This window comes from Lissotriton vulgaris, unplaced genomic scaffold (genome assembly GCF_964263255.1).
Source record: "Lissotriton vulgaris unplaced genomic scaffold, aLisVul1.2 SCAFFOLD_352, whole genome shotgun sequence".
NCBI classification, from domain to species: Eukaryota; Metazoa; Chordata; class Amphibia; order Caudata; family Salamandridae; genus Lissotriton; species Lissotriton vulgaris.
The window spans coordinates 546,648-570,702 of record NW_028245114.1 but is presented as its reverse complement, the minus strand read 5'-3'; the positions used below and the strand labels follow the sequence as shown (position 1 = coordinate 570,702).

The following is a 24,055-nucleotide window of genomic DNA, read 5'->3' as shown; positions in this document are numbered from 1 at the left end:
ATTGGGGCACAACTTTGATAAAGGCTATGAAATGGCCAGTGGCACCGGCGGAATCAGGCACAAATGAATTACTCAGGCAAAGGCAGCAAAGCAAAATTGAATGATAATGAATGCGCACTTTAGCAATATAGCGCTACGATACCAATGTAGTCAGCAATCAGGCATGAATATATGCAGGAGCAATGCGACCACAATCAGAGCAGGGAGCAGCGTGAGGAGCGACCGCTTCTGAAGAGCTCAGGACGGTCACAGCGCTTGCACAGGAGGGTCGAGCCTAAACTTTCAGTGGAACCAGTACCACAGTCCCTACCTCTCCAGAGGTGCTCGTACCACGACCCCCTGCGTCTCCAGAGCACTCTAACATCTCTCTCCATGCCACATCCCCCTGTCTCCAGAGCGCCATCTTTCCATCCCACAACCTCCTATGTCTCCAGTGCACTCTAACATCTCTCCATGCTACAGCCCCCTAAGCGCCACAGCGCTCTAACATCTCTCCATGCTACAGACCCCATGTCTTCAGAGCGCTCTAACATCTGTCCATCCCACAGCCTCCTATGTCTCCAGAGCGCTCTAACATCTGTCCATCCCACAGCCTCCGTCTCCAGAGAGCTCTAAAATCTCTCCATGCTACAGCCCCACATGCCACCAGAGCGCTCTAACATCTCTCCATGCCACAGTCCCCTATGTCTCCAGAGCGCTCTAACATCTCTCCATGCCACAGTCCCCTATGTCTCCAGAGTGCTCTAACATCTCTCCATGCCACAGCCGCCTATGTCTCCAGAGCGCTCTAACATCTCTTCGTGCCAGTGTGCCTGAGGGATGCGGTACACATTACTGCGCTTATGAAAGTGTTAAAACGGTTTGTGTGCGTGTGTGAGGCATTGATAGAGACAGACTTGTGCGTAAAAGTGGTACATTTGTGTTCAGTGTTGGTGCATGTCTGAGGTATATAATATAGTTGTACAAAGAAGAGTGGTAAACCTGTGTGCGCCTGAGTGATGTGGTACACTGTGTGTGTGTGTGTGTCTGAGCGCGTGATACAGATTGCTGTGCATAGGGATGTGTCGAGCCTGGGTGATATGATGCAGACTGCTGTGCGTAGGAGTGTATTAAATGTGTGGTCTGTGTGAGTGATGTCATATAGACAGGTGTGAATATGAGAGCGGGAAACCTGTGTTCTGTACCAGGTGTGCATAGGTGAGTGGTGCACCTGTGTCAGAGTTATGTGGTATAGACAGCTGTGCATAGGTGAGTGGTGCACCTGTGTCAGAGTGATGTGGTATAGACAGCTGTGCATAGGTGAGTGGTGCACCTGTGTTCTGTGCCTGAGTGATGTGGTATAGACAGTTGCGCATAGGTGAGTGGTGCACCTGTGTCAGAGTGATGTGGTTTAGACAGCTGTGGGTAGGTGAGTGGTGCACCTGTGTTCTGTGCCTGAGTGATGTGGAATAGAGAGCTGTGCATAGGTGGTGCACCCAGCATCCTTTAATGTTGAAGCCTGTGATGCTCATCAGTCAGTGCTCATCACTCAGCATCCTTTGATGAACATAGATCAGCCTGGAGCAATTGATGCTCATCAGTCGGTGCTCATTGCTCAGCATCCTTCAATGAACACTAATCAGTCTGGAGCCTTCGATGCTTATCAGTCAGTGGTCATCACTCTGCAGCCTTCGATGAACACTAATATGTCTGAAGCCTTCGATGCTCATCAGTCAGTGCTCATCACTCAGCATCCTTCGATGAACCTACATCAGCCTGAAGCCATTGATGCTCATCCGTCAGTGCCCATCGATCAGCATCCTTCGATGAACACAGATCAGCCTGGCGCCTTTAATGCTCAACAGTCAGTCCTTATCCTTCAGCATCCTTTGATGTTGAAGCCTTTGCTGCTCATCACTCAGCATCCTTCGATGAACATAGATCAGCCTGGAGCCTTTGATGCCCATCAGTCGGCATCCTTTGATGAACATAGATCAGCCTGGATCCTTTGATGCGCATCAGTCAGTGCTCATCACTCCGCATCCTTTGATGTTGAAGCCATTGATGCTCATCCGTCAGTGCCCACCGAACAGCATCCCTCGATGAACACAGATCAGCCTGGAGCCTTTGATGCTCAGTCAGTGCTCATCAATCAGCATCCTTTGATGTTGAAGCCTTTGATGCTGATTAGTCAGTGGTCATCGCTCTGCATCCTTCGATGAACATAGATCAGCCTGGAGCCTTTGATGCTCAACAGTCAGTGCTTATCACTCATCAACCTTTGATGTTGAAGCCTTTGATGCTGATTAGTCAGTGGTCATCGCTCTGCATCCTTCGATGAACATAGATCAGCCTGGAGCCTTTGATGCTCAGTCAGTGCTCATCAATCAGCATCCCTCTATGAACATAGATCAGCCTGGAGCCTTTGAAGCTCATCTGCATATGGCTGGGTCCAAACTGGAGTAGCATGGTGAGCAAAGTAACAACAGATTTAGCCCAGAGCTAGTGACTGGGGGTGAATGTTTGATTTGCTCTGCATTCCATCCATCATCTGTGTCTCTTTAGCTTTCTCGAAGTGCGCCGGGTATGCCCAGACGTGGGTCCTGTGCTTACTGTGCCACTGCATTCAAGCTATCCTGCCTGATATGGGGTGATGCCCCAAAACCGGTCCCAGCATGCTTGTTTCTGATCCATGGAGGACCTGGTTTGGGAGTTCGGTGTGGACTGTTCCCATGAGGCACAGGGTCAAGACTGATTTGCATATGGCCAGGTCTAATCTGGGGTGGCATGTTGAGCAAAAGAACAACAGGCTTAACCCAGATCTAGTGACAGGGGGTAAATGTTTGATTTGCTCTGCATTCTGCCCATCATCTGTGTGTCTTTTGCTTTCTCGCCCTTTGATGCCCATCAGTCAGTGGTCATCGCTCTGCATCCTTCGATGAACATAGATTAGTCAGGAGCCTATGATGCTAATCAGTCAGTGCTCATCAATCGGCATCCTTCAATCAACTCAAATCAGACTGAAGCCTTTGATGCTCATCAGTCAGTGCTCATCACTCAGCATCCTTCGATGAACATAGATCAGCCTGGAGCAATTGATGCTCATCAGTCGGTGCTCATCGATCAGCCTGAAGCCATTGATGCTCATCCGTCAGTGCTCATCGATCAGCCTGAAGTCATTGATGCTCATCCGTCAGTGCCTATCGATCAGCATCCTTCAATCAACTCAAATCAGACTGAAGCCTTTGATGCTCAGTCAGTGCTCATCACTCAGCATCTTTCGATGAACATAGATCAGCCTGGAGCAATTGATGCTCATCAGTCGGTGCTCATCGATCAGCCTGAAGCCATTGATGCTCATCCGTCAGTGCTCATCGATCAGCCTGAAGCCATTGTTGCTCATCCGTCAGTGCCTATCGATCAGTATCCTTCGATGAACATAGATCAGCCTGGAGCCTTTGATGCTCATCATTCAGTGCTCATCGATAAGCATACTTCAATGAACATAGATTAGCCTGAAGCCATTGATGCTCATCCGTCAGTGCTCATCGATCAGCCTGAAGCCATTGTTGCTCATCCGTCAGTGCCTATCGATCAGTATCCTTCGATGAACATAGATCAGCCTGGAGCCTTTGATGCTCATCATTCAGTGCTCATCGATAAGCATACTTCAATGAACATAGATTAGCCTGGAGCCATTGATGCTCATCAGTCGGTGCTCATCACTCAGCATCTTTTGATGAACATAGATCAGCCTGGAGCAATTGATGCTCATCAGTCGGTGCTCATCGATCAGCCTGAAGCCATTGATGCTCATCCGTCAGTGCCCATCGATCAGCCTGACGCCATTGATGCTCATCGATCAGTATCCTTCGATGAACATAGATCAGCCTGGAGCCTTTGATGCTCATCATTCAGTGCTCATCGATAAGCATACTTCGATGAACATAGATTAGCCTGGAGCCATTGATGCTCATCCGTCAGTGCTCATCGCTCGGCATCCTTCAATCAACACAGTTCAGTCTGGAGCCTTTGATGCTCAGTCAGTGCTCACCACTCAGCATCCTTCGATGTACATAGATCAGCCTGGAGGATTTGATGCTCAGTCAGTCAGTGCTCATCGATCAGTCTGTGCCTTAAGATACTCATTTATCTGTCTGTAGCCGGTAATGCTCATAGAAAGGTCTGCAGCCTTCAAAGCTCATAGATCTATCTGTGCCATCAACGTTCATAAATCGGTCACCACCCTTAATGCAAAAGGGCTGGTTGATGTCCTCTGATGCTCAAACATTAGTCTGTGTCCTTCAAATCTCGTGGGTCTGTCTGGGGTACCAGATGCTCATAGATCGCTCTGCATCCTTCAAAGAACATAGATCAGTTTGAAGTCTTCGATGCTCATCAGTCGGTCAATTCTCATTGGTCAGTCTGTGCCCTTAGATGGTCAATCTGTCTGCATTTCAATATGTAGGTAAAGCGGTCTTCAGAGCCCAGCCAAGCCAAGAGAACTTCAAGGGACAGCTGACTGGGCGCCTGGTCACAGCACAGGGACACAAAAGCTGAAGAAGCATGCTGGAGCAAGTTAGTAGCCCAAAGTCTTCAAGTCACTACCACCGCCGCTGTGCAACACTGAGGACCAAGACCCGACACTCAGAGTTGCACCTGAGTTCACTGAGCCTGGGAGTGCGGTCAGCGAGTTGCCCAAACCCTCAGAGGGTGAGGTATCAACTCAGGAAGGACTGGCCTATAACTAGGACAACAAGCGTCTGGCACCCCAGTTGTGGCTGGATGTCGGCCTAATTAGGGAGGGTTTTGTGGGACGGAAATCCTGCAGCTCTGACACCCTCACCACCTTTGTGGACCAAGGAATCCTGGCAGGAAAACCCCAGACGAAGGCATCGCATCCACAGCATCCTGAAAGCATCTTCAGCATCCCTCATCCCTTGCATCAGGACCACTCTGTAGGAATCCATTGCAACACAGATCAAGTGCCTAGAACTGCTGAAGGACTGCTTCCTCTCTGAAGGTAACTGTTCTAGAAGACCTTGCTGACTTAACTAACTCCCTGCCGGAGTTTGTCGCCCTAAGTGCCTCTAATCGACCACAATGACACTTACCTAAGTATTCTTTTATAACGTTTCTAAGTGTCCAATTCGTTGACTTTGCCACAGCTTCTTTGCGGTGGTGTGACACTGCTTTGATGTATTATTGCTTGTAAAATCTATATCTCCAGAACCCTCCAGTGGATCTTTTTAATTCTAGTGTCTAAATTATTGTTTAAATACAGTCTATTTTTATAAATTGGTGTTGGATTTCTTGAGTGTCTTGTTGATTTCTTCCTCAATTGTTTTGATGCTGTTTAAATGCTTTAAGCATTGCTGTTCGGTGCCACAGCTACCCAGGGTTAAGCAGAGGGTTGTACAGATGAAACCTACTGGACCTAAAGGGGTTAGTAAGCACGTTACACAGGGAGGTCGTACAACCGCACCATATATTACACCCCATTTCCTCCAACTCATGGATTGGTTTGCAGCGTTTGATGCTCATATATCGGTCTGGAGCCGGCGATGCTTATAAACTGATCAGTATCCTTTGATTCTCATCGATCTGTCTGGAGTCTATGAAGCTCATTCATTGATCTGTAACCTTTGATGTTCATTAATTGATCAGTATCTCTTGATGCTCATAGATCTGTCTGGAGCTCATGATGCTCATTAATTGATCTGTAACCTTTGATGCTCATTAATTGATCAGTATCTTTTGATGCTCATAGATCTGTCTGGAGTCTATGAAGCTCATTCGTTGATCTGTAACCTTTAATGCTCATTAATTGATCACTATTCTTTGATGCTCATAGATCTGTCTGAAGCTCATGGTGCTCATTAATTGATCTGTAACCTTTGATACTCATTAATTGATCAGTATACTTTGATGCTCATAGATCTGTCTGGAGTCTATGAAGCTCATTCATTGATCTGTAACCTTTGATGTTCATTAATTGATCAGTATCCTTTGATGCTCATAGATCTGTCTGGAGTCTATGAAGCTCATTCATTGATCTGTAACCATTGATGTTCATTAATGGATCAGTATACTTTGATGCTCATAGATCTGTCTTGAGCTCATGATGCTCATTAATTGATCAGTATCCTTTGATGCTCATTAATTGATCAGTATCTCTTGATGCTCAAAGATCTGTCTCGAGTCTATGAAGCTCATTCATTGATCTGTAACCTTTGATGTTCATTAATTGATCAGTATCCTTTGATGCTCATAGATCTGTCTCGAGTCTATGAAGCTCATTAATTGATCTGTAACCTTTGATGTTTATTAATTGATCACTATTCTTTGATGCTCATAGATCTGTCTGAAGCTCATGGTGCTCATTAATTGATCTGTAACCTTTGATACTCATTAATTGATCAGTATCCTTTGATGCTCATAGATCTGTCTGGAGTCTATGAAGCTCATTCATTGATCTGTAACCTTTGATGTTCATTAATTGATCACTATTCTTTGATGCTCATAGATCTGTCTCGAGTCTATGAAGCTCAATAATTGATCTGTAACCTTTGATGTTTATTAATTGATCACTATTCTTTGATGCTCATAGATCTGTCTGAAGCTCATGGTGCTCATTAATTGATCTGTAACCTTTGATACTCATTAATTGATCAGTATCCTTTGATGCTCATAGATCTGTCTGGAGTCTATGAAGCTCATTCATTGATCTGTAACCTTTGATGTTCATTAATTGATCAGTATCCTTTGATGCTCATAGATCTGTCTCGAGTCTATGAAGCTCAATAATTGATCTGTAACCTTTGATGTTTATTAATTGATCACTATTCTTTGATGCTCATAGATCTGTCTGAAGCTCATGGTGCTCATTAATTGATCTGTAACCTTTGATACTCATTAATTGATCAGTATCCTTTGATGCTCATAGATCTGTCTGGAGTCTATGAAGCTCATTCATTGATCTGTAACCTTTGATGTTCATTAATTGATCACTATTCTTTGATGCTCATAGATCTGTCTCGAGTCTATGAAGCTCAATAATTGATCTGTAACCTTTGATGTTTATTAATTGATCAGTATCCTTTGATGCTCATAGATCTGTCTGGAGTCTATGAAGCTCATTCATTGATCTGTAACCTTTGATGTTCATTAATTGATCACTATTCTTTGATGCTCATAGATATGTCTCGAGTCTATGAAGCTCAATAATTGATCTGTAACCTTTGATGTTTATTAATTGATCACTATTCTTTGATGCTCATAGATCTGTCTGAAGCTCATGGTGCTCATTAATTGATCTGTAACCTTTGATACTCATTAATTGATCAGTATCCTTCATCATTCATTGATCTGTAACCTTTGATGTTCATTAATTGATCAGTATCCTTTGATGCTCATAGATCTGTCTGGAGTCTATGAAGCTCATTCATTGATCTGTAACCTTTGATGTTCATTAATTGATCAGTATCTTTTGATGCTCATAGATCTGTCTGGAGTCTATGAAGCTCATTCATTGATCTGTAACCTTTGATGTTCATTAATTGATCAGTATCCTTTGATGCTCATAGATCTGTCTGGAGTCTATGAAGCTCATTCATTGATCTGTAACCTTTGATGTTCATTAATTGATCAGTATACTTTGATGCTCATAGAGCTGTCTTGAGCTCATGATGCTCATTAATTGATCAGTATCCTTTGATGCTCATTAATTGATCAGTATCTCTTGATGCTCAAAGATCTGTCTCGAGTCTATGAAGCTCATTCATTGATCTGTAACCTTTGATGTTCATTAATTGATCAGTATCCTTTGATGCTCATAGATCTGTCTCGAGTCTATGAAGCTCAATAATTGATCTGTAACCTTTGATGTTTATTAATTGATCACTATTCTTTGATGCTCATAGATCTGTCTGAAGCTCATGGTGCTCATTAATTGATCTGTAACCTTTGATACTCATTAATTGATCAGTATCCTTTGATGCTCATAGATCTGTCTGGAGTCTATGAAGCTCATTCATTGATCTGTAACCTTTGATGTTCATTAATTGATCAGTATCCTTTGATGCTCAATGAATGAGTCTATGAAGCTCATTCATTGATCTGTAACCTTTGATGTTTATTAATTGATCACTATTCTTTGATGCTCATAGATCTGTCTGAAGCTCATGGTGCTCATTAATTGATCTGTAACCTTTGATACTCATTAATTGATCAGTATCCTTTGATGCTCATAGATCTGTCTGGAGTCTATGAAGCTCATTCATTGATCTGTAACCTTTGATGTTCATTAATTGATCACTATTCTTTGATGCTCATAGATCTGTCTGAAGCTCATGATGCTCATTAATTGATCTGTAACCTTTGATACTCATTAATTGATCAGTATCCTTTGATGCTCATAGATCTGTCTGGAGTCTATGAAGCTCATTCATTGATCTGTAACCTTTGATGTTCATTAATTGATCAGTATCCTTTGATGCTCATAGATCTGTCTGGAGTCTATGAAGCTCATTCATTGATCTGTAACCTTTGATGTTCATTAATTGATCAGTATCCTTTGATGCTCATAGATCTGTCTGGAGTCTATGAAGCTCATTCATTGATCTGTAACCTTTGATACTCATTAATTGATCAGTATCCTTTGATGCTCATCGATCTGTCTGGAGTCTATGAAGCTCATTCATTGATCTGTAACCTTTGATGTTCATTAATTGATCAGTATCCTTTGATGCTCATAGATCTGTCTTGAGCTCATGATGCTCATTAATTGATCAGTATCCTTTGATGCTCATCGATCTGTCTGGAGTCTATGAAGCTCATTAATTGATCTGTAACCTTTGATGCTCATTAATTGATCAGTATACTTTGATGCTCAAAGATCTGTCTCGAGTCTATGAAGCTCATTAATTGATCTGTAACCTTTGATGTTTATTAATTGATCAGTATACTTTGATGCTCAAAGATCTGTCTCGAGTCTATGAAGCTCAATAATTGATCTGTAACCTTAGATTCTCATTAATTGCTCTTCGATGTTTAGAGATCCGTATGTACCCTTTCATGTTCAGAGATCCATCTGTACCCTTCAATGCTATGAGATCTGTCTATATCCTTCGATGTTCAGTGATTCGTCTGTATATGTCTGTACTCAGGGACTGGCATGTAGCTTCTAATGCTTATAGATTGTCCTATATCATTCAATGCTCAGACTGGTCTGAAGCCTTCGATGAGCACAGGTCTGTCTGTTTCATTCAATGTTCAGAGACCTGTCAGTTTATTTCCATGCTCAAGGGTTGGCCTGTAGCCGCTGATGCTCATAGATTGGTCTTTATCCTTCAATGCTCATGGATTGGTCAATGTTCAGAGGTCTGTCTTTATTTTACGGTGCTAAGGGGTTGGCCTGTAGCCTCTGATGCTTATAGATTGGTCAGTGTGCTTCAATGTTCATAGATAGGTCTGGAGGCTTCGACGAGCATAGATCTGTCAGTATCATTCAACGTTCAGAGACCTGTCCGTTTATTTCCTTGCTCAGGTGTTGGCCTGTAGCCTCATGTGCTCAGAGTGGTCTGTGTCCTTCACCACTCACAACGCTGCCTGGAGCTTTGATGTGGATAGATCAGTTGGAGCCCTTTGATGGTCAATGAGTGGTCTATACCCTTTCATGCCATTAGTTATCATCCTATATAGCCCTGGGCATCTCCTAGCTCCACTGGTTACTACCCTGCCCTTAAATCATATCCATCAATACCCCTCTACTTGCAAGCACAGCTATCATACTTGAAGGAATCTATTCCATCTTATCAAAGCTTTTTAAACCACAACCGGTCAAAGAATCCAGGGCTCTTATCTCCTGACAAGAGCCAAGAGGAGGTGAACATTGCACTGAGCACTTTGTACTTTTTTAAGTTCGTTCACTACAGAAAGGAAGGTTTTTTCCTTGTCAATCCCTATGCACCTAAGGGCAGTTCTGGTCTCCATTACCCCTCAGATCTTTACCCCTCAGATCATTACCCTGCAGAGCTGTGACAACTAACAGCTTTGCTAGGAGAAGGCGGCACAACTCCCCCCAAGGGTATCCAGTCACACCCCAACATGGAGGCTGTGACCTGTTGAATAGCACAAGACAATACAATTCTGAGTCTTATTGTTCAATGTTTTCAAGAGACAAAACCCAAGCGAACAGAGGAGAAAACAGTCCGCTATCCACTCATAAAATCAGCATACCAACAAGTTTTAGTTGATTGATGTACCATGACCTACGTTAGAGGTGCAGAGTAAAAAGGGCTCTTCCTGGTCAGAAATTATGAAACTAGTTACTTAACAACATCAGATTTACCAATCTGATAGACTGCTTTCAAATTACTGTTAAAACCTGATTGGCTTAAGTTTTTCCTTTTAAATTATGTTTAGGTTTAAACCGATTTTTCTTTTATCATCCCTGCATTATCCACAGTTCAATCTATTTTGCGCTTTGCGATACACCGGCTGAGTGGTTATTGTTGCTTTTGCCGTGCAACTATATTGCCTTGATTCCTGCAGGTTCACGGAGCTTTATAAATCCCTTTCATTCATTCATTCATTCATTCATTTCACTTTGATTCCTGCGGATTCACAGCGCTTTATAAATTCCTTTTCATTTATTCATTCATTGTACCTTGATCCGTGCGGATTAAGAGCGCTTTATCAATCCCTTTTCATTCATTCATTGTACCTTGATTTGTGCGGTTTAAGAGTGCTTTATCAATCCCTTTTCATTCATTCATTCATTGTACCTTGATCCGTGCGGTTTAAGAGTGCTGTATCAATCCCTTTTCATTCATTCATTCACGAAATTACAACTCTCTCGAAAAAAACCACTATCTGGCTGCCCGTTCTGACTACATGAAGGCCATCTCTCTAGCCAAAGAGAATTTTTTTTCCAGAATTATTGAAACGTCTAACAACAAATCAAAGGATATCTTTTCCATTGTTGACAAACTTACGAATCCTGCCAGGACTCAACTCAAACCTGAAGCCACACAGGATTTTTGTAATACCCTGAACCACTATTTTCTGGATAAAATTGCGCTTCTTAAATCTAGTATCCCTATTTGCCCCCTACCTTCCTTCGACCCCACTCACATCCCTAGTCCACTTTCAATGGATCACTTCCCTCTTTTGGATGTCCCGGCCTTGTTTGCCCTGATAACCAGGGTCAAGTTGGGCTCTCCATATGACTGCTGTCCTCCTCATGTGCTAAAAGAGGTGATTACTGCCGTTCCCTCTCCTATACTAAGTCTTCTTAACACCTCTCTGACTCAAGGTATAGTGCCTAATTCGTTTAAGGAGGCAGTAGTGATGCCCCTTCAAAAAAAACTGGCGTAGAAGCCACTATTGTATCTAATTATAGGCCTATTTTGTTACTACCATACCTGGCTAAACTGTTGGAAGCCCATGTAACAAACCAACTCTCAAGTTTCATCGAGCAATCCGACTTCTTGGATTCTGCTCAAGCCGGCTTCTGTCCGGCTCATTCAACGGAAACCGTTATAACAGCAGTCCTTGATTCTTTACGCCACAATGCTGATTTAGGCATCCCTCAAGCGCTGGTCTTGCTCGATTTGTCGGTCGCGTTTGACACGGTCGACCACAACATTCTTCTCGACCGTGTCAGACTAGCCGGCATCTGTGGCTCAGCCTTTGACTGGATTAGGTTGTTTCTTAATGGCCGCTCGCAAGCAGTGGGCCTGTCCCCTTTTTTGTATCCTAAACTCCATACCACCTGTGGGGTCCCCCAGGGCTCTTCGCTCTCACCCCTTTTGTTTAATATTTATATGCTCCCCCTACTTCACTCACTAAAATCTTTTAAAGTTACCACATTTAATTACGCAGATGATTTGCAGCTTACCTTCACTATTGACGACTCCCCAGAATCCATTCATCAATTTCAGTCCACCATGCTCTTCATACGCCACTGGATGGATAGCAATCAACTAAAATTGAACCCTGAGAAGACAGAACTGGTCCTCTTTGGTAAAAGCAAATCCTTGTGGGGCACACACTACTGGCTTCCAGCATTGGGTCCACTCCCTACTCCATCCAGTATGGTGAAGAGCTTAGGTGTACTCATTGACGAAGAGCTCTCATTAAGACCTCAAGTTAATTCTGTGGTCTCATCCTGCTTCTTTCAACTCCGAAAAATAAAAAAAATTAGTCGGATGCTTACCCAACCTGCTTTGACCCAGGTTGTGATGGCCTTGGTGTTGTCACATTTAGACTACGCCAACGCCATCTACCTGGGCCTCCCTATCGCCTTGGGTAAACGCCTTCAGCTGGCCCAGAACCAGGCAGCTAGGCTTATATACCGCACTCCACGGTGGCAATCAGCAAGACCCCTGCTGACTCAACTGCACTGGTTACCGATCACACAGCACGTACTTTTTAAAACCGCCTGTATAACTTTTAAGGCCCTCCATGCGCGCAGCCCCAAGTTCATTCAGTACACAAAAGTGAGCAACCCAATATACCCTTGAGGGTTTGGGCAATAGATATGTTATGGTAATTGAACCTTCAAGGGTTTTAATTGTCTTAATGTTTCGAATATTATTTTAAATATCTACAATTGTACGACCTGATATATTTGATGCCGTTAATGCACAACAACTGTGACAAATGTCTTTTTAAGTTAATTTCTGTTTGTCACTGAACAGTGATCTTTTTGAGACAAAAGAGAGCAAGAGAAAGGGTGTATATGAAAGAGTATTCGGATTTAATATTTGTTACAAGGGTACATGCTAGATAAACAACGTTGTAAGAGAACATACAAATAAATTGATCTATAAAAATTCTCTATACAACAATTGCAAAAGCTTTTCTACCTATTTACAATCTAATTTATTATCCGGTAGAAAAAGCAAATCGACGATTGCTTTTTCTACCGGATAATAAATTAGATTGTAAATAGGTAGAAAAGCTTTTGCAATTGTTGTATAGAGAATTTTTATAGATCAATTTATTTGTATGTTCTCTTACAACGTTGTTTATCTAGCATGTACCCTTGTAACAAATATTAAATCCGAATACTCTTTCATATACACCCTTTCTCTTGCTCTCTTTTGTCTCAAAAAGATCACTGTTCAGTGACAAACAGAAATTAACTTAAAAAGACATTTGTCACAGTTGTTGTGCATTAACGGCATCAAATATATCAGGTCGTACAATTGTAGATATTTAAAATAATATTCGAAACATTAAGACAATTAAAACCCTTGAAGGTTCAATTACCAAGTTCATTCAGGCACTTCTCCCCAGATATATTCCCAGTCGTAGCCTGCGCTCTGCCTCACAAATCCTCCTGACTGTCCCCTACTATAAATTCCAACGGAAAGGAGGCCGTAGGTTTGCCACACTAGCCACTAAACTGTGGAACTCTCTCACCCAAGAGATCTGCTCCTGTACCACTCTTTTACAGTTTAGGCGGAAACTTAAGACCTGGCTATTTGTCCAAACCGTAGCCTAATCCTTCTACGGCCCCTCGTCACGTGGTTTTTCTGGATATGTTGGTTAGCGCCAAGAAACCCTCGGGTGAACGTGCGCTGTATAAATTCTTGTTAAGATAAGATTAATTCATTGTACCTTGATCCGTACGGTTTAAGAGTGCTTTATCAATCCCTTTTCATTCATTCATTCATTCATTGCACCTTGATCTTTTTCTTGTTCTCTAAGTAGCCGTTCTGGTTGCTGTCGTGTATATTTACATTTCGTTTACACTATGCCTGTGGTGGATTTATTTAGGTATCTTTGTTTATTGTACATGTTTGTTAGTTTATGTTGTATTTGTATTATTATAGGCTGCAAACAGACTCAAACTAACAGCAGGTCTCAACCACCTCTCTCCGCTGCTACTAGCCACAGGCTATAAGTTCCCCATCTACCAGCCTCGACACGTGCCGTCAAGGTAAGCAGCATCAAAGAGTAGAGATTACGACACAGCTTCTGTCGTACAAGTTCAACAGCTTCAGTGTTTTCATAAAATCAACTCCAGTACTTGTCTCTCTCACTGTGCACCACAAAAATGATTGACCTCACTAGTGGATTAAGAAAACAAGCAGCTGTACTTGTTGTAATGCTGATGACAAGACATAGCAATGTACAATTTACTTTTGTAGAGATTTTATATTAATAATATCATTTACATGTGACACCGGGAAAGGTATGGATACTAAATAACAAAATACACCTCTCCACCTGGCCGCCCATTCAGTGAAGCGGGGACGGCTACCTGTTTTAAGTCATGACAACTCCAATTACAAACCCACTACGATGAGATACAAGAAATAGCGACAGTGAAAGGTGTTAGCACATATTTCCTAATACATGATCACCACCAAATTTCTGATTGCATGCATGTGTGTAAAAATTGAGGCATTAGTTGAGGGGTGTAGGCCCCCACCACAAATGATCATCACATTTCTTGTCACAGTAGATCCTCAAAGTCACTTAATTAATCTGAGCTCAACCCCCTGGATGTGATGGCACAGAGAAGACAGCATTAACTTTGAGGCAATATGTAAAATATTTATGCAGTACTAAAAAGGTAATCAAGTAATTTATTCCACAACTACTGCACTGAATGTCGTGCACAGCCAGAACACCCCTTTCAAAGCGTAGCACACCCTCAGAACAACCCACAGCTAACATCACTAACATATCATCCAGCACTAAAGTTACTTTCATATTTCACCATACTAATTCACCACTAATCCTTTGTGGGTTTCGGAGCAGCATGCTATTCACCAAAAAAGCACTTCAACACCCATCAGCGGTAACAAGCGCTATATAAATGCAAAACTTTTTCCATCTTCTATCACTCCGCTATCCTTCTGAATCCAAATACCTGAGTAACCTATCCACCACTCAAATTACTTTCATATTTTACTATACTAATTCACCACTAATCTTTTTTTTGGGTTCAGAGTACCGTGCCACTCACCAAAAAAGCGCATTGATGCCTCGTCAGGGGTGCTACGAGCTATATAAATGCAATTACAATACAATCATACAATTCTCTGAGCCTCATTTAGAACTGTCTCTCATTAAAAAAACACAGTCCTGCACCCAGAAGCCTTCACTTTCTGTCCAACGATTCTCTCACTACTGCCACTAAGGGTTTCCACTCCCTTCATCACAGCTTCCTTTCTCAGAGGCCTTCACTTCCTGTCCCACAATCCACACACCACTGCCATTATGGGGTTTCCACTCCCATCTCCACAGCACCCCTTCGCAGTGGCCTTCCCTTACTACCCGAAGGGTAGTAAGGGAAGTCCTGTGCTGACCCATGCTGCACCATTCCTGATCCTGCGCTGCTCCATGCTGCTCCACGCTGCACCATTCCTGATCCTGCGCTGCTCCACGCTGCACCATTCCTGATCCTGCGCTGCTCCACCCTGCACCCTTCCAGATCCTGCGCTGCTCCTCGCTGCACCCTTCCATATCCCGCGCTGCTCCTCGCTGCACCCACTACTGATCCTGCGCTGCTCCACGCTGCACCCTTCCTGATCCTGCGCTGCTCCACGCTGCACCCCTATAGATCCTGCGCTGCTCCACGCTGCACCCTTCCTGATCCTGCGCAGCTCCACGCTGCACCCTTCCTGATCCTGCGCTGCTCCACGCTGCACCCCTATAGATCCTGCGCTGCTCCACGCTGCACCCTTCCTGGTCCTGGGCTGCTCCATGCTGCACCCTTCCTGATCCTTCGCTGCACCCCTATAGATCTGTGCTGCTCCATGCTGCACCCCTATAGATCCTGCGCTGCTCCACGCTGCGCCCCTATCGATCCTGCGCTTCTCCACGCTGCACCCTTCCTGATCCTGCGCTGCTCCACGCTGCACCCTTCCTGATCCTGCGCTGCTCCACGCTGCACCCTTCCTGATCCTGCGCTGCTCCACGCTGCACCATTCCAGATCCTGCGCTGCTCCACGCTGCACCCTTCCTGATCCTGCCCTGCTCCACGCTGCACCCCTATAGATCCTGCGCTGCTCCACGCTGCACCCCTATAGATCCTGCGCTGCTCCATGCTGCACCCTTCCTGATCTGGTCCCTCAGAGCCTTTCTCGGTGCCCAGCACCTCACCCTCATGCTGTGCTCTTCTTGGTTGCAGGTGGCATTCTGCAGGAGCTGCTTCAGGTGCCCCTGCTTGGTCTCGTGTAGAGCTTCACAGAAGACTTCAAAGGCCCGGGGCCCGCGCTTCGGCAGGAGGTTCAGAAGCTCAATGTTCTGCTTAAAACTCCCACTCTTGGCCTGGAGCATGAGAAAGGAGGCATTTGTAATAAACATCCACATTTTACTGCGGGATGACTATGGGGTGCACTCCATTTCTCGCGTACCTCAATGGCTTCCCTCATGACCATGGTGATGACGTCTTCTTCCACCAGGAGCTCCAGGAGTTCATCCAGTTCCAGCTGCTTGGCCAGGGACACTCGGTTCTTCTTCAAGGCCTGCTGGTGGGCGTCCTGCATGCCCCCCAGCATCCTGCGGGAAAGACACCAGATTTCAGCATGGGTACCAGATCAAACAGCGGTAAATGCTCACGGGCTGCCCAGCACCAGAGGAGGCTCTTACAGATTCACAGAATCCCAAGCTGCACTTGGATATCACCTCCCTCAGTCTCAGAGGAGGAGGATTCCCAGCAGAGACCCTACCCCATCCCCAACAGATTCAAGTGTTTGCACCAGCCCCAGCCCGAAGGAGGACCTTCGCTATGTTTCTGCTCACATACAACTGCTTATAACATCCACAGCTGAGAATAGGTTCTTTAGCATGAATCCTATCCCATCCCTGAGAGATTCAAGTGCTTTCAACACGCCCTGCCGATGGGAGGATAGTCAGCATCGATCCCATATTCTGCAGATTCAAGTGCTTAGACAAACCTGTAGGATCTTCAACATGGATCACATCCCGTCTCCTGGAGATTCAAGAGCTTACACCAACTCAGGCTCAGAGGAGGATCCTCAGATAGGATCCCATCCCGTCTCTGAGAGATTAAAGAGCGTACATCAACTCTAGCTCCGAGGAGGATCGTCAACATGGATCATGTCCCGTCTCCTGGAGATTCAAGAGCTAACACGAAATGTAGCTCCAAGGAGGATCGTCAGCATGGATCCCATCCCCTAGGGATTTAAGAGGTAACACCAACTCTGGCTCACAGGAGGATCGTCAGCATGGATCCCATCCCGTCTCTGAGAGATTAAAGAGCGTACACCACCTCTAGCTCTGAGGATCGTCAGCTTAGATCCCATCCCGTCTCTTGGAGATTCAAGAGCTAACACCAACTCTAGCTCCGAGGAGGATCGTCAGCTTGGATCCTATCCCGTCTCCTAGGGATTTAAGAGCTAACACCAACTCTGGAACACGGGAGAATCATAAGCATGGATCCCATCCCGTCTCCTACAGATTCAAGAGCTAACACCAACTCTGGCTCACCGGAGGATCAGCATGGATCCCATCCCGTCTCCTGGAGATTCAAGAGCTAACACCAACTCTAGCTCCGAGGAGGATCGTCAGCTTGGATCCTATCCCGTCTCCTAGAGATTTAAGAGCGTACTCCAACTCTGGCTCACAGGAGAATCATCAGCATGGATCTCATCTGGTCTCCTATAGGTTCAAGCATTTAAAACATCCCAAGCCTCAAAGGAGGATGTTCAGAATGGATCCCATCTCCAGAGATTCAAGTGCTTACAGCATCTCTAGTACAGGAGGGCATCTTCAGCAAGGATTCCATTGTTTGGAGATTCAAGTGTTTTAAAAATCCCCAGACAGTTGGGGGACCTCTAGCATGGCTCCAGTCTCCCGCAGATTCAAGCCCTCACAACATCCCAAGCCTTATTGGAGGATCTTCAGAGTGAATGCTTCACCTACAGATTAAAGGCTTTACAAAGTGCACAGCACATGAAAGGAACTTCAGCATGGATATCATTTTCAGCAGATTCAACGTTACGAACCAGCTAAACAGTGGGATTTGTGGGGGTGGAGGGAGGAAGGGTGGACAGGAAATACAGATAGATATTTTTGAGGATGAGGCAAAACGAGGACAAAAGAGTACAGACGAATGAGAGAAGATAAAGGGAGCGGAGAGACTAAGAGGGTGAGAGGGGAGTAGGAAAGGAGAGAGAGAGGATGGAGAGAAGGGAAGAAGGGGACGGAAGAGGGAGAGAGCTGCAGGAGGAAAAGAAGCAGTAAGGAGAGAATGGAAGTGGAAAAGGAGTAGGACAAAGGGAGTAAATGAAGTGATAGAAACATGGTACAGAGAGAGGAGGAAAAGAAAGGGAGAGTATAAAGGGATATAATGAAGAGAGAAAGTGAATAGACAGAGGGAAATGGAGAGAAGGAGATAAGAGGGAGAGAAAGATGGACTCACAGGAGCCCCGAAAAATACAGATAGCTACATAGAATCATACGGGTCTGTGGTTTTTAAAGTAGGGGTTTGCAGACCTGGTAACCAAGAAAACTTTTTTACTGTGTGAACGAATTGAAGGGCTGTGATGTGGGGGAGGATTTGAATTTATCACTGACTAAACAGGCCTGGAAGGAGCAAGGCAACAAAGTGGGGCTATACCTTCAAACCATAATGTCCAAAAACCGCAATGGCGTAAGAAGCCTCTGCCCACTTTATCAAAGACAAAGACAAACAAAGGCTTCTGTAGCATTCTACCTATTTAGGAGGGCTCATTCATTTTGGGGCTCTGAATTATCTTGGTGGAAGCTAAACCAGGAGGATTCTTTAGGTTCTTGGATGGTGGGGTTCTGAATTAAGACACTTTTAGGCAGAGTATCACTTGATGCTGCAGATACTCTGGTCAGAGGCCCATGTACTGCCGCAGGTACCTTCGAGCGGAGTCTGGCGCGCTGCCACAGGTACCTTCGGGCGGAGTCTGGCGCGCTGCCACAGGTACCTTCGGGCGGAGGTCCATGTGGTGCATTAGATACCTTTGAGCGGAGTCTCACGTGCTGCCACGGATACTTTTGGGCAGAAATTCATGTTCTGCCACCGATACTTTTGAGTGGAATCTCATGTGCTGCAGCAGACACTTTTTAGCAGATTCTCACGTGCTGCAACAGATACTTTTGAGTGGAGTCATGTGCTGCAGCTGATACTCTGGTCAGAGGTCCATGTGCTGCAGTAGATACTTTTGAGCAGAGTCTCATGTGCTGCAGCAGATTGGTCAGAGGTTCATGTGCTGCAGTAGATACTTTTGAGCGGAGCCTGTCCTCGGGTCACTCCCCATGCCACACGGTTCCTCCTGGGTGCCAGTGCCTCCCCGCTACTGCTGCTGACGCTGACCAAGGGCTCGCCCCTCCAGAGTGCCAGTGTCTCCCTGCTGCTGACGCTGACCGACGGCTAGCCGCCCCTGGTGTCTGCCCCATCCTGTAGTCCTGTCTTTTTTCTTTCTTTTCTTTTTTAATCATCCTAATCCATTGCCTGCTCTAGGTGCTCCTTCGCGCCACTGCCCTCCATGCCCCAACCCGCCCCCCGCTTCCCGCCGCTGCTATGCCTTTTATTTTGGTATCAGTTTTTAAAACATAAATAAAAGACATTGTCATTTACAATGGCAATAGCTTAAACTTGAGTAAATGCGAGACCTATTGCATAGCAAATGCTTGTTCCTTAAGGTGTGGAATTCGACAGTTTATAATTTTATTTTGGCTTGGGTACTCCCTTTTAGTTCACTGGCTTTTAAATGGAAGGAAAGAAAACGCTACGAGTAATTGTGATCTTTGCAACGGTGGTGTGCACGTACTGTCGGTATGCTAAAACCCGATACTGGTTGAGGCTAGAAGGCGCTATTTAAAATCAATACCATGTAGATGGAACAGCACATCTGTGCACTCTGATGACGCTTTTTAACTATTTATTTAAAGAGTTTTATGTAGCGCTGGCTAGGCCCGAAGGTATCAGAGCGCTTTACATGAGAATCAACAATGTAACAGAAAAAGTTCAACAATTACACAATAAATCCCCAAAAAAGAATAGGCAGTACAATTAGGAGAGGGGAGAGAGAGGTAGTGGAGGGGGCAGGGGAGGTGAGAAAGGGAGGATAAGGGAAGAGACAATACGGAGAGACGAAACAAAGTATATCTAAGGACCGTCAGGGTAGGTGACGACCAAGGAGGGAATCCACGGCCCATCTCCCCTATAGCTAAAGCAGGTCGCTCCATCGGGCATCAGACAAAAAAGTTCAGTCTCAATACATTGAGAGAGGGGAGAAGGAGAGATATAAAAAAGGGGGGATGCGGGAGGAGACAGCAGGAGGGACAAAAGGAAGTACAACAATGTGGTTTAAGAGTAATAACAGAAAAAGATCAACAATTACACATTACAACGAACAGTCAGCAATATGTTAGGAGAGGAGTGAAAGGGGAGAAAAAAGAAGTGGGGGTAGGGGAGGTGAGAACGTGGTAACATTTGTATGTTACAACTTGTTTAAATTATTAAAAACTTTTTTAAATCTGTATTGACTGTTTTCTGTTATTGTTAGAACAAGCACTTTGTATGAAATGCGTTCTCAGCAGAGAATAAACTAACAGCCTCCTGGAGCTGCAGGGGGTCTCTTCAGGTGTAACCCATAGCTCTATAAGCATAGTAAGGGGGGCGGGCTCTGGTTACATGGGGGGGGGGGGGGTCTGCGAGACATGCCCCCCCCCCCGCGTGAGGCTGCAGGGAGGGGGGCACAGAGGGAAGCAGCAGCTGAGGGGGGATCTCTCAGGGGTGGTCCTCTGCTCTGGTTACATGGGGGGGGGTCTGCAAGACATGCCCCCCCGCGTGAGGCTGCAGGGAGGGGGGCACAGAGGGAAACAGCAGCTGAGGGGGGATCTCTCAGGGGCAGTCCTCTGCTCTGGTTACATGGGGGGGGGTCTGCAAGACATGCCCCCCCGCGTGAGGCTGCAGGGAGGGGGGCACAGAGGGAAGCAGCAGCTGAGGGGGGGATCTCTCAGGGGTGGTCCTCTGCTCTGGTTACATGGGGGGGGGGGTCTGCAAGACATGCCCCCCCGCGTGAGGCTGCAGGGAGGGGGGCACAGAGGGAAACAGCAGCTGAGGGGGGATCTCTCAGGGGCAGTCCTCTGCTCTGGTTACATGGGGGGGGGGGGTCTGCAAGACATGCCCCCCCGCGTGAGGCTGCAGGGAGGGGGGCACAGAGGGAAGCAGCAGCTGAGGGGGGATCTCTCAGGGGCAGTCCTCTGCTCTGGTTACATGGGGGGGGGGGGGTCTGCAAGACATGCCCCCCCGCGTGAGGCTGCAGGGAGGGGGGCACAGAGGGAAGCAGCAGCTGAGGGGGGGATCTCTCAGGGGTGGTACTCTGCTCTGGTTACATGGGAGGGGGGGTCTGCAAGACATGCCCCCCCCCACCCCCCGCGTGAGGCTGCAGGGAGGGGGGCACAGAGGGAAGCAGCAGCTGAGGGGGGATCTCTCAGGGGCAGTCCTCTGCTCTGGTTACATGGGGGGGGGGTCTGCAAGACATGCCCCCCCGCGTGAGGCTGCAGGGAGGGGGGCACAGAGGGAAGCAGCAGCTGAGGGGGGGATCTCTCAGGGGTGGTCCTCTGCTCTGGTTACATGGGGGGGGGTCTGCAAGACATGCCCCCCCGCGTGAGGCTGCAGGGAGGGGGGCACAGAGGGAAACAGCAGCTGAGGGGGGATCTCTCAGGGGCAGTCCTCTGCTCTGGTTACATGGGGGGGGGGGGGTCTGCAAGACATGCCCCCCCGCGTGAGGCTGCAGGGAGGGGGGCACAGAGGGAAGCAGCAGCTGAGGGGGGATCTCTCAGGGGCAGTCCTCTGCTCTGGTTACATGGGGGGGGGGGGTCTGCAAGACATGCCCCCCCGCGTGAGGCTGCAGGGAGGGGGGCACAGAGGGAAGCAGCAGCTGAGGGGGGGATCTCTCAGGGGTGGTCCTCTGCTCTGGTTACATGGGGGGGCATAATAGCCCCTCGCCCGAAGTCCACACCAGGTTCAGCTAGGGGGGCGCTGGCTTGAGACCCCCGGGGATGGAGGGACGGGGGGGGGGTCTGGCTTCAGAGCCCCAGGGATGGGGGGGGACACAGGGGGGAGCTGCCCTTACCTCCCGCCCCCGACACGGGCGCTCAGGACCCGCGGCTTCCACTCTAACCGCCAGCAGTGAGTGACAGGCGGCAGAGCTAATAGGAGGCCGCGCCGCCCGCAGCCTCTGATTGGTTCAAACAAATCAACTATTGAGGAAATATCCTCCGCAGCAAAGGACAGAACCAATGGCAGGCGTGGAGAGCGTTGACTGACAGGCGAAGGGGCAGGCGACACCGCCCCACAGCATTTGATTGGTTAAAACGAATCAATTACCCGGAAAACACCGCCCTCCGTGAGTGACAGGAGGCGGAGGCTGACCCCAGGCTGGCCGCACCGCCCACGGCCTCTGATTGGTTGAAACAAATCGACTTCCTGAACGCTCCGCCCTCAGTGACCCGGAAGAAAGCCGCTGCAGTAGTAGAGAGCCTGCCGCCGCGCTCAGCGGCCCCGGAAGTGATTCCGCCGGGTTCGCGTCGGTGCTGGTGGTTGAGACTGAGGGCTTGAGCCGCCTCAGTCAGAAGATTTTATTTATGCGTTTTTCTATAGCGCGGACTTTACCCGAAGGCGTCAGAGCGCTTCACACAAGGAACAGAACTGTTACATGAGGAGAACATTACACGTGAACAAATTACAAAAGCAGACGTTAAGTTACATGAGGTAAAAGTGACACTTGTGAGCAAACAAAATACAAGAGGTAGCAAAGGTGCCATGAGGAAAAAGTGACAAGTGTGCAGGTTATAAGAAAAAACAACGTACAAAAAGAGGTATAATACTACAAAATAAGCTAGGCACTCAGGCACAAGAATAAACTTAAAGTAGGCAATGGTGGCCCTTGTGCAAGTTTCAAAGGTAAACAAAATGTGAGAGGTAGCATACTGTGTGTTACAAGGGAAAGTGGTGTGTGCAAGTTACAAAAAGGTACCAAACACAAGTACAAGGATAATGCAGCAGTGAATGTTAAACACTCCAACCACAAGAACACACTGGGAAGGCACTTCCATAGTCATGGAGAATAGAATGTTCAGTAAAGGGAGGTCTTCCTTCAGATAATAGAGAAGGCGTGGATTACTTTTGGAGGAGGAGAACTTTGAGGTCCGTTTTGAAGGCCTGGGAGGAGGCGGTGGTTCGGAGTGAAGAGTCAAGTCAAGTCAGATAATTTATATAGCGCGCTACATACCCAGAGGGTCTCAAGGCGCTTGAGGCAGGGTGGGGAATTACATGTCGAATATCCAGGTTTTAAGTTGCTTTCTGAATGCAAAGTGGTTCTGAGTAAGGCGAAGGTGATTGGGAAGTGAGTTCCAGGTTTTAGCCGCCAGGTAGGAGAAGGATCTACCTCCCATGGTGGTTTTGTTGATGCGAGGTACAGCAGCAAGGGCTTGGTTGGAAGAGCGTAGCTGGCGGGGGGGGGGGGGTGTAGAAGGAAATTCGTGTGTTGAGGCATTCGGGTCCAAGTTCGTAAAGTGCTTTGTGTGCGTGGGTTAGGAGGCGGAATGTTATCCTCTTATTGACGGGGAGCCAGTGGAGGTTTTTCAGGTGACCAGAAATGTGGTCTTTACGCGGGATGTCTAGTATGAGTCTGGCTGTACAAAGGAGGCCTGGGATCCGTTTGAGAGTGAATCTCTCACACAGATGGAATTCTTGATCTTCTTTATACTTCAAACTCTGCTTCACTTGCGTCCATTGTTAGGTCTGGCAGACCCGTCCTGCAGCGCGCATGAGCGGCCCACTCTGCCAGGGCTCTTTGACATCATGCGCGGCCCGCTCTGCCAGGGCTCTTTGACATCATATGCTTTCGAAGGGGCCTTGAAGCCCCGCCCCTTCGTCCCATTGGCTGCCTAATAGTTCAGGCTAAAGGCTGGCTTTCTATTGTAAAGGAGGCTTCTTAGTCCCGCCTTGTTACCGCCTGTTATGTCGGGCGCAGTGGGCAGCACCAACACTTTTATTTATTTATTTATTTATGCGATTTTATATAGCGCGAACTTTACCCGAAGG

General features: G+C 46.5%; 1 protein-coding gene across 2 annotated transcripts in view; it reads right to left on the bottom strand.

The window, feature by feature from the left end:
* The window catches only part of CASP2 (caspase 2), a 190,120-nt gene extending 167,954 nt beyond the window's left edge, over nucleotides 1-22,166 (bottom strand). The window contains exons 1-3 of one of the 2 annotated variants that reach the window (XM_086949007.1): nucleotides 22,083-22,166; nucleotides 16,359-16,503; nucleotides 16,105-16,272 (exon numbers count right to left, since the gene is read on the bottom strand). In XM_086949007.1, coding sequence (XP_086805133.1) covers nucleotides 16,105-16,272; nucleotides 16,359-16,502 — 312 coding nt within the window. In that variant the 5' untranslated portion in view covers nucleotide 16,503; nucleotides 22,083-22,166. Of the gene's footprint in view, nucleotides 1-16,104; nucleotides 16,273-16,358; nucleotides 16,504-16,901; nucleotides 17,007-22,082 lie in introns of those variants that run through there. The other variant, XM_086949008.1, reaches the window with a different exon arrangement.
* Nucleotides 22,167-24,055: the final 1,889 nt, after the last annotated feature.